At 42.9% G+C, this 10,502-nt stretch overlaps 3 protein-coding genes and 1 long non-coding RNA gene across 5 annotated transcripts in view; 2 read left to right on the top strand and 2 right to left on the bottom strand.

Annotated features, from left to right (window-relative positions):
* Positions 1–355: 355 nt before the first annotated feature.
* LOC122517151 lies at positions 356–950 on the bottom strand. Its single transcript, XR_006303738.1, has 2 exons — positions 799–950; positions 356–719 (listed from the first exon to the last, which is right to left on the bottom strand). It is a non-coding gene; the product is annotated as an uncharacterized LOC122517151 (long non-coding RNA).
* On the top strand, positions 567–6,437 carry LOC122517144. Its single transcript, XM_043635540.1, has 10 exons — positions 567–693; positions 2,485–2,818; positions 2,909–3,086; positions 3,156–3,714; positions 3,853–4,109; positions 4,443–4,624; positions 4,701–4,938; positions 5,035–5,212; positions 5,449–5,674; positions 5,739–6,437. The coding sequence occupies exons 1-10, from the start codon at positions 567–569 to the stop codon at positions 6,019–6,021; spliced, it is 2,562 nt and encodes an 853-aa protein (XP_043491475.1). The 3' UTR covers positions 6,022–6,437.
* On the bottom strand, positions 6,012–10,214 carry LOC122517148 (MTRF1L release factor glutamine methyltransferase). Of its 2 annotated transcripts, XM_043635554.1 has the most exons (6): positions 10,139–10,214; positions 9,760–9,879; positions 7,632–7,720; positions 7,320–7,533; positions 6,938–7,173; positions 6,012–6,826 (listed from the first exon to the last, which is right to left on the bottom strand). In XM_043635554.1, the coding sequence occupies exons 2-6, from the start codon at positions 9,841–9,843 to the stop codon at positions 6,583–6,585; spliced, it is 867 nt and encodes a 288-aa protein (XP_043491489.1). In that variant the 5' UTR covers positions 9,844–9,879; positions 10,139–10,214; the 3' UTR covers positions 6,012–6,582. The 2 variants fall into 2 exon arrangements, with proteins under 2 accessions (XP_043491489.1, XP_043491488.1); XM_043635553.1 differs by lacking the exons at positions 9,760–9,879; positions 10,139–10,214 and adding an exon at positions 7,893–8,572.
* The window catches only part of LOC122517140 (unconventional myosin-XVIIIa), a 38,337-nt gene continuing 36,451 nt past the window's right edge, over positions 8,617–10,502 (top strand). Inside the window, exons 1-2 of the mRNA XM_043635524.1 lie at positions 8,617–8,906; positions 9,772–10,481. The gene's annotated coding sequence lies outside the window, so the exon portion shown is untranslated. The remainder of the gene's footprint in view (positions 8,907–9,771; positions 10,482–10,502) is intronic.

Below are 10,502 nucleotides of genomic sequence, written 5' to 3'. Positions count from 1 at the left end.
AAAAACACGTATTATTATTATTATTATTTTTCCTTACTAAAGTGCCCGATCTATTACACTAATGTATCGAATTAACGTTATATTTGTATTATTTAGCACGTTACTACGGAGTATAAGTACGATAATGATTAAAATCAATCATGATAACGATTAAATTAAGGAAGATTATAACGATAATGATACTTCATTTTCTTTTTTTCTTTTTTTTTTCTTTTTTCTTCGTAAAGAAACATTACACGCATTATTACAGACATGTAAAGACTCTCTCCCCGAAAGGATCACAATTACAGCATGATTTGTAAGTAACGGTTCGTATGGTAATGATTAAAAAGAGATAAATATAAATATATCGTCATTTTACTTTCCTTTGTGTTTTTTCTCTCTCATTTATTTCCTTATTATACTTATCATCTATGAGTATTTGACGCGACACCCTGTATATAGGAGGAATCGTAAAGAGAGGTGGAAAGGTATAGCACAAGGTATAGCGCAAGGTATAGCGCAAGGGTCGAGGCATAGTTCAGTAGAGCGGTGCACGAGCTCGGCCGCTCATCGGCCAACGCGCGATGCTACTTTGGACTTTCGTACGAACGGCATTTTCCTCTTCCCTTGGTGCCGCCGTGCAGATAGCGATCTTGGTTTTACAAAGTTCCGCCACATCGAGGGTTCAAGCTACTCTGCCACCTGGTGCTGGTTAGTATTACGCTATACCTAAAATCCTACTCAAAGATTTATCCTCGCAAATGCGTCAATGAAAGTGTGAGTCAATGAAATTTTCCGAAAAGATAGTATACGTACATTCCGTGGCAAATGCACACGTGCTCGATCGATTTTCTTCGTATTATCGAAAACACGATTAAAGAGACATCCGTGTGTGCCTCGTGTGCGGGTGGTCGTTCGTTAATTTGCGCATTTGCGACTAGAAAGTCCACCGGCAGCTTGGAGAATAAGTAAGGGTAGGTAGACTTAAGTAATTCAACGCTTGCCGCAAGTGCGCGCCAGGTAATCGATATTATTATCGGCGCGATACCTGCACGTGCGATACGTCGCGCGATCATTTTATACTTTCCATATATTTCACGAATTTATATTTCCTTCCTCTCCAAATTCCAAATTTCAATCTAGAAATTTGACGACGAATAAATTTCCTCAAGGACAAATCGATTCCAGAAAGATTTTCATTAGGGTATCTCGCGAGAGAGATACCGCCGGGAGATGCGATACGTGGGAAGGCATAACTTCGCGTAGGGCTATTCAAAATCAATTTCACCGATTCTCACCATAGGAACTCGGTTTTCTATCGATTTAACATTTGACCATTGCCGTCTAAAAATATCAAGGCTGGGTGGTGCACATAAAGCCGATGGTAATACGTATGAGTATTTCAACGATATTGACGACAAATGCAAGAAGGGAAGGTTATCCAACAAATAGACGGATTTCGAGATTCGCGATTAAGATTTCGTTTTTCATTCGGACGCGAGGGACGCGCGACACTTCAATGCGTTGAACACTTCGCCGAAGTTTCCGGACCGGAAACGCAAACCGACCGTAAAACCAGGTCGTCCTAGCGGCGTAGAAAAGTACAAAAAAACAAAAAAAGGAACGACCAAAGAATGGACTTTGCCTAATCGAAGCGAATGGACTCGTCGATTCGATATTTGGATCGCTCGCATTGTCTGGCCCATCTTCAAAGATTTCTAATCAAATGTGGATAAAGAAAAATACGCATATTTGCATCCGCCAATTGAGATTATCCTTTTTTCTCGACCGATCATTAAAATACCAAACTAGTATTTTTTACTATTTTAAACTTTTTTTATTTTCTTATTCGGCCCAGTTAAAGACTTTTTATCGCGTAGGATATAGAATAAGATTGCATAAAAGATATCCGTGGAAAATATGTTAGCGTACACACGTGTACGCGTATCGATGATCGTATTGCGAAACTAACTTTGTTCGTTCGATTTATTTAATCTCTTACATATATCAAATATTATTAAAACTTTTGATCGTTAAATCCAACTATAGATGCGCGTCAAGAGTTTAACTATTGCATAGATACTTTTTATATCGATAGCTATTTGCTCCATTCATTCGATCGAGTTTCATTAGAACGCGGAAGTCGAAGGTACTTTAAGGGAAGTTGAAGTGCTTTAGTATTTGTTTAAAAGCTAATATTTTGAATGGGAAATAATGATGCAATTTTCACGAGACACGTTGCCGTCTTTCCGTCACGAGATCGCGTGATAAAAGGACAGGTACGCTTCGTTTCTTTCCGCGGACGATTGTTTCATCCCTAGCGTTGTCGTGACACGAGTTCACCCTCCTTCCCTATACGACTATAGGTCGTTGCTCTCTTTCGCCGATTACCATCGGAGAGGATTTTCCAACCGTATTCCAACGCGCAAGGAAAATGAAGATCGTACACCTTTCGCGTTGGCGTATTTCGCTTACGACAGCTTTCGCATTTTCTAATTTCAGAAGACGAGATAATCTTAATCGAGCATCTACCCGGTCGTCGAGTTCATCTGCAAGATTTTTTTTGGACTGGTATAGACGACGCTCCCCCATGGGTGGATCCAAATCAGGGTTTGACATTTTACGAGACTAGAACGGTTCATCATACGGTCACTATCTATTCTCCAAATGATCGCGACGATAAAGGCGTTTCGGCACCTGGGCCACCGTACGGATCGATTCCTCAAGGACCCGAATGCGCGACTTGCATTAATCCCACGCCGCGTTTGGACGACGACGACGACGACGACGAGAACCAAGACATCGGGGTTCTGATCGGCGAAGATCCCGGACCCAGGTTATTAATGTTAATTCGTATATTTTTCGCGAGATCACGCGCAAAAGAATAATATTACATTTTATTTGATACGATATTTATGCGAAATAGATATTGGTTATTGACCGTTTTACGCGCCGGGGAATCCGTACCGCAGAAGGTCGAGTTGAAATTGGCTCGTCTCTATCGGATCGCATTTTCGAGGCAACAACAACGTCATCTCGGTCTTCTTTCGACCGATCCCAGAGCTCGCAGAGCTACGGAACAACGAGGATTCCGCGAACAAATGGTGACCATATATCCAATACTACCTATGTAGTTTAACGAGCGCGAATCTTTCATGCAATTACTATTTTAGACAACTGGACAAAAGTCGTTGAAAGAAAATGTAACGATTCCAACGACGAGTTCGATCGAATCGAAAGTATCCAAACGCGGAAGAAAATTTTCCTCCAAATTTCGGAACAACGACAGTCAAACTCGCAAAGATTTCAATGAAAAAGACGATGGAAAGTATTCGCAAAAAATAGAATCGACTTGGAACCATCTGGGCTTGACCAAAATTCTACTGACAAGTTTGAAGAAAGAAGAGGAAGATGACGCAATAACGGGTACTGATTCGTCATCGATGATTTTCAAAGATCAACGCTTAACGAACTTTAGTTCGAAGTCGTCCGAGGAAAGCAATAAGGATATCAACTCTACCGTTTCGTCAAAATTACGCTCTCTGGATGGCGTCGTACAGGTCAGAATGCACAATACGAGCACGACCGAGAGCGAAGGTACCAGATTGATCTATTCCGTTCATCTTGGTGGAAAACCCGTGCCAGCCGAAACAGCCGCCAGAGACATGGCTCTACTCTCGTCTCAAGAAGTCGCTCTCGAGCTTGGCGTACCTGTCATTATTCGAAGCGAACGTGAGTTTATACTCGCGTATAACCCCGAAGACCCTTGGTAACAAAAAAAGACCTAATTTCTGGATCATTTGGGGAACGTATAGATTTATTCGAGTAGCGATTTATTTGCCGAATGATAACTTGTCGAATCATTTTTAGCGTATATAAAAGAGACGAGACCCTTAGCCCTTTCGAGAAAAAGAGACGTTTGGTTGCTCGTTGGAGCTGCCGGAGCTGCTGTAATCTTATTAGGCCTACTTCTCACCGGTTTGGTCCTAATAGCCAAGAGAAAACGAGCTCACAGCGCTGTCGTGGCACCACCGAATAAAAGTATACTTAAAAAGGAACGGGATTACGTTCTACCATCTCCCGGGGTCGACAACGCGACTTTCTTGACGCCCGACTCGGAAGGCAAGGTAAGAATATTTATTTTCTATTATAAGATTATCGCATTAAAATGCAAATAGGGCTTAGGGATTCGTTTGAATCGCAAATTATCGGTAGAAAAGTTCTTCTTCTTCTTCTCCCTTTGACGAAAAGGGCCAGATACAATCGTAAGAAAGTTTCCGCTCGCGTGATGCGATCGAATAATTTTTACATGCGATCGCAAAAGAATAAGGGGGTATTACGAAGATGAATTTCGTCTCTTCTCTCGTTGACATGACGATATCGATTGCAATTAGCGTTGTTAGAGTCCAAGTAAATATCCAAATTGCGTGTCATCCCCTAAAGTTATATTTTCTTGGCAGATCGACGGTACCAGTCAAAGACAAACCCCGAGAACTCTTTCGAGAACTCCCGATACGACCGACAGTCTTCGTCGTAGCGTCGACGAGTTTTCCACGGATAACGACGACGACGAGGAGGAATCTAAGAAACCCGTCGTAGTTGGTCCTTGGAGCATCGAGGATCAACCTTCGAGAAAAACAAGGTAACGATACAAAGTACAATTTACAAAATGCGCACCCAACGAATCGAACGATATAAAATATGCGTATAAAATACAGAATTAGCCAGGGTAAAATGATGAGAACTAACGCCATCGATCAACCGAGAACTCCGGATTCGATGGATACTATCGCCGATCATACGGAGATGTTGGAATCTCTTGAAAATGGTTACCCGAGGCAGGAAGAAGAAGAAGTCTTAGCCTCGCCGCGTTCTTATCTGTCCATGCCTTCTTGCAAGCAATTTCCGAGTATGCGAAGCGTAGAACCACTTTCAAGAGTTCTCGAGCCAGTAACGGTAAGAGTTCATCATCCGTGTTATGTTACGTCGTTGCTTTTGCCAATAGACGACACGTTGGAAACGTCTTTTTATTTTATTTACATCTTTTATTAGGTCAAGCATTTGGACGTAGATTCTCCCGAAAGTGGAAGACGCAGGAACAATGGCTATGCTAGAAACGAAAAAGCCGGCGGCGAGTCGTTTTTAACCAGAGCGACCAGTACTTTTCGAGACCCCGGAGTCGTCGGACCTATCGTTTGGACTCTGAGGAGACAAGGATTATCCACGGAAGGTGCGACGCTCATCCATCTTCCCTTATAACCCTTTACCTTTATATTTATACATTGATGCGAGACGAAAGCGAATCAACCGTTATCGAAAGAACATTTTTCTCGAAATATTTCACGAAATAAGATGATATAGAAAATATCGATATTTCGATTAGCTCGGTAACGGTTTCGCCAGCGAAATCAATGGAAATGACTCGTCCGGTCGCGCATTCTCTCGAAAGTTTTGCATTATTACCAGGTGGCAACGGTGCATCCGAAATATCGGACGTCGAACAGGTCTTCGCGGGTTCGGGTGGTCCCGTGGGTCGTGCTAGGAGACGCCTCCACGAACTCCTCGAGGACTCGTTCAGCCTCTTCGGGAGCAGAGAGCCCAAGCCTAGAGAATTCCAAGCGACGAACACGCGTCCGAACTCTGCCGTACGCGCGACGGATGCTCTCGCGATATTTACCGAAGACAGGCAAAGGTAACTTTTTATTTCCATCTTCTTTTTCAAATCAAAGTACGCGTGTACACGTACTCGTTTTTAGTCCGACGTCGACGACGCTGGCAGAATTAAGTACTCGACCACGCACGTCCGTATCGAGAAGAAATTTAGTAGAAGACATTCCTGAAACTGGTCAGTCGAATCATCCGCGTGGCGGTGGTACTTGGGGTTCGAGACCGCTCAGTGCTGGTCCGTTTCACAAACCTAATCTACCAGAAGTCGATACCAAACGTATTCTAGCGGATTCTCAACTCTCGCCGGAAGATCCAGCTGTACCTTTAATCAGCAGTATCAAAAAAGAATTGGAAAAGTTCTCTCCGCGATAAAGAATTTATTCTTAACGATTATTCCAACGGAACAATATCGAATCGACGACAATTAATGATTTTATAAACAGTCGTGTTTATACGTCGCAGGATTGCTAACCAATTTCTCGGTAGATCGATACCAATTTTATATCTATCAATTTCATAAATCATTAGCACACATTACGTATTTGTATTTATGCCAGCATAAAACATAAATACGCATGATTGTTCATTAGGTTTAATCGATTAATATAACTTTCATTTTATCTCGATCAATTTTAAATACGTATCATTGTAAATACCATGATTCGATCTATCACGTAAATGATTGTAAGTAATTTTCAATTGACGACCGGCAGAGCTATCGAAACCCTGTCGCGACGGAATACGTTTTACGATTAAAATATATAATTGAATTTGAGATCAACGAGTAATAAGACTTTGTCGATTATATTTAAATACGATGATACACCACCTAACGATGTTTGATATCATGGATAAAATTATAAAACATGGCCTATATAACGAGTAAAGTGTTTATCGAACGTTTAAACGAATATCGAAACGAATAACGTATTTTTACGCGATCTTAGATATTTCGACGAATCGATCGTTATTGCAAAAGTCTTTATAAGTATGCTCGTAATGCAGCTTTAGAGTATCGTATTTTTTCACGAAGAAACTTATATATTCGGGATGTACTGGATCTACTTCGATAAAGAGACGACCTCCTGGTTTCAATGCCTTGGCACTGTACTGTATGAGAGGCTTGATAATCTTCAGTCCATCTATTCCACCATCCAAAGCCCTTAAATCCTCGTAACTGCGTATATCCGAAAAAAAATAACAGTACAAAATATATGTATACGAGTGCGCGTGCACTACTACTCTATTCTTAAAACCCCATGATAATCCGAATTCTAGAATTACGTACATTTTAATTTCCGGTTGTAATCCTAATATATCCTTGGTTGGCACATACGGCGGATTACTAACGATAAAAGAGAAACTTCTATCTTGTAAATTTGTACCGTCGGATGACGTTAATGTTCCATCTTCTTCCAATGTTGCCTGCATTACGGTCACTCTTTCTCGCAAGCCAAGCTTGCTGCAATTTTGTTTCGTTAAATCGCAAGCGTGCGGATTATTATCGACTGCTATACATTTAACCTAGAATAGTATGAAAATTTACTCCGAACTATTTTTTCGATGATTATATTTATCCCGTTTATTTTAATCACCTGTAATAACGCTGTAATTATTCTTGGAGTTTTTCAATTACTATTAATTAATTAATATATTGAAATACAGTGTACCTTGTCGGAGGAGTGTGCCAATGCCAGCGATATCGCGCCAGAACCACAACCGATTTCAAGAATTTCATGATGAGCTTCTTGCAAATAACTCAGCCTTTTCAAAATAATATCCACTATTATTTCCGTTTCCGGGCGTGGAATAAAAACGGGGGGAACTAATTTCAAGGTGATATCTCGAAAGTCCCATTCGCCAATTATATACTGAACCGGCATCCTGTGGGACTTTATTTTCATGAAATTACGCAATACAATGCGAGCTAAACAACGAATACCAAATATTCTTATTTTTCATACCGTTGTCACATTTTTTACCTGGACAATCTGCATTCGCAAAGTGACTCTAATTCCTTCAATTGATCTTCCGTAAGTCGTTTATCTTGAAAATTTGTGACATCTAGAAGCTGGAAATAAAATGGAAAGCGTGAAAAACTATTTCAAGTTAATTATTTCACTGTTCTATTTGGAAAAGAAAAAGTCAACGCTAGATCAGTTTGTAAGTCGTAGAAAACTTTCGCGCGGATACAAAGTGGCAATGTACGTAATAGAGAAATATACGAATTTTATATTTTGTACCTTTTTTAAAGCCACGACGTGCGCGACGATGTGCTCGATCGATTCAACGGGTTCTGGTATGGACTCGCTCTCAAACCGGTGACTCCATTTTTCAACGATCTCCCTAATGGTCGGACAATTCTTAGAGGAATTAATAGAGGAATCGCTAGTAAAGGCACGATTCATCGCTACGTTGTTCCTCGTGCGCGCAATACTCGTTGCCGTGCTTTTGTTGATCGCGAGAACGCATGTTTTTAATATTCGACGATACAACATGTTGTCTCGAAGAGAACTCGTCGAGGTGCCGTTACCGAATGATTCGTAAGAACGTTATCGATCGATAAGAAACGCGAAGAGGCGTTTTCTGTAAAATACCGACATCTACCGGAGGAAATCTTCGATCGGAAAGAGCATGAGTAACTCTTGATATTTTGCTAATAATACGATAACTTGTGTACCTGCGTATTTTTATGAAAACGATCGAACGAATAAAACGAAGATAAAATGTGCGTAAAAAAATAATCGAGAGAATTGGCGAGTCGGTACGTTATCGATCGAAGGAGTCGAAGCCTCGACGAAGTAGTACGGAATCGAAAAATATATTCTCGAGTAACGTTTGAGCGGAAGGCGCAAGCGCGAATTCGTCCTCGTGGATGTTCGGCTGATCTCGGAAATGGACGAAGCTCGGTGGGGAGGAGAATGTGCGGCGAGGATCGACGGTGTACCGGCGGCGGCGGCGGTGGCGGCGCCGAGCGCACAGGTCAGTCGTTGCTGCTCTCGATCTTACGTAGTAACTTATGCACGCCGTCGAATTTCACCTGGCCCCTTGGTCGTCGTCGTCGTCGTCGTCCTCGTCCTCGTCATCCTCGTCCTCGTCGAGCCAACAGCAATCGTCGCGGCGAGAATCTTCGACCGACTGATGTGAGGGCAAAAATCAAGACAGAGGGAGGGAGAGAGAGAAAGAAACCGATGTCGTGTGCGACGTCGTCTTCGAGCACGAGGACTCGCGTCAACGAAAAGAGGAAGAGGAAGAAGGTGCTGTTGTACGAAGAGGGTTCGTGTAACGACACGATACCTCGGCGTCGCTAGTTACTACCTCTCCTTGTCCATTTATATGTATATGTATGTGTACGTGTGTACGTGCGTGCGTGAGTGCGTGCGTGCGTGCGCGTAGTGCAACAAGCAACACACGTATTTGGAATACAACGTTGGTGCTGTCGCTTGGTGGTTGCGCTCCTATATCTCTTTTCGATGTCTAATATCAACCTAAACGTTCATTCCTCCTCCTTAAGAAAGAAAGAGTTTCTACGGTTGAGCAAAAAAACGCCGGCTGACCGGAACGCTCTCGACGTTCGGCGGGGTTCTATCGCGCACCGATATGAAATTCGTTTTTTGGGAGGGGGCCTTTTTATTGCTATATTTTTCTCTTTCCCTCTCTCTCTTTCTCGGTTTTATTAGCGAAATTGACTTATGATCAAATGTACATGATTTTTCTTCTCTCTCCTTTTCGCTTTTCACCCGACACGACGACGACGAACACGAACGAACGAACGAACGAACGAACGGGCGAACGGAAATAAAGGAGCGAGCGAGCTAGCGAGCGAGCGAGCGATCGATTGGCGCTGTATTTGATGGTAGTGGTGGCCGCCGAGAACGAGAAAGGTACGGTGAAAAGTGACAAGTAGATAGGGAAAGAGAGAGAGAGGGAGAGGAAAAGCACTCGGCGAGTTATCTCTCTCGCTTCCTTTCTCGCGTTCTTTACGCAACGCGACGTCGCAGTGTATTACGAATATACTCGAGTGGTTAGAGAATGATGAAAAGGGATAGAAAGAGAGACAACGCAAAGTGCACAGCGAAAGTTGCAATGCGAAATACATAGATGATTTACCTTGTACGCTAGGTAGGCACGTGCGCGCGCGCGCGAGTCTGACGAAGCAACGAACTGAACTCTGCCTTTACCCGAGATAATCATCAAGCCAATCGCATCGTTTCGTTATTCGAGAGACACCTTTAAATATACCGGGAAAGATCGTCGGTGACATTATTTGGAGAAAAAGTCGCAGTCGTCGTCGCAGTCGTCGTCGCCCCGTCATCGCATCGACTATGGCTGTCATTTCCGCATAGTTGGGAAGCATCATGAAGAAAACGCAAGAGGAAGTTGGTCCGGCCGGTGGTTCACGCCCTTGCGGCTTCGTTCTCGACGAAGCGATAACGATAATTGCGACTGCGACCGCGACGATCGAGTAGCAACGATTCCTCGAATTTACCTTGTCGGGGCTCGATAATTCTACTATACCATCTCTCTATCCTTTCTCACTCTCGCTCTCGAAACACACGCACACCCTATATATACTCGTACCACTTCCTTTACCCTGATCTCCCACCATCCACCTGCAACCTATCCCCTTTCCTTCCATCGACAGTGCTTTCGACTAGCCAATGTCGAGGCGCGTATTTTGTGCGCGTTCGTGAATTTGTTCGAACCGTGCTTGTGTTCGTTTGTGCGTGCGCGTATGTGTACTCTTCGCGTCGCATCGTCGAAGCACGCGTGTCGATGACGAGTCGCGCGCAATTTTTCAAAGCGACCAAAACTTTTTCTTCGTATCGACGGTGAGTACTACGTTTATTTGT

The sequence above is a fragment of the Polistes fuscatus genome, unplaced genomic scaffold, assembly GCF_010416935.1.
Source record: "Polistes fuscatus isolate 324 unplaced genomic scaffold, CU_Pfus_HIC Scaffold2, whole genome shotgun sequence".
NCBI classification, from domain to species: Eukaryota; Metazoa; Arthropoda; class Insecta; order Hymenoptera; family Vespidae; genus Polistes; species Polistes fuscatus.
The sequence above is the reverse complement of the archived record's forward strand: the minus strand, read 5'-3'. Positions and strand labels throughout refer to the sequence as shown.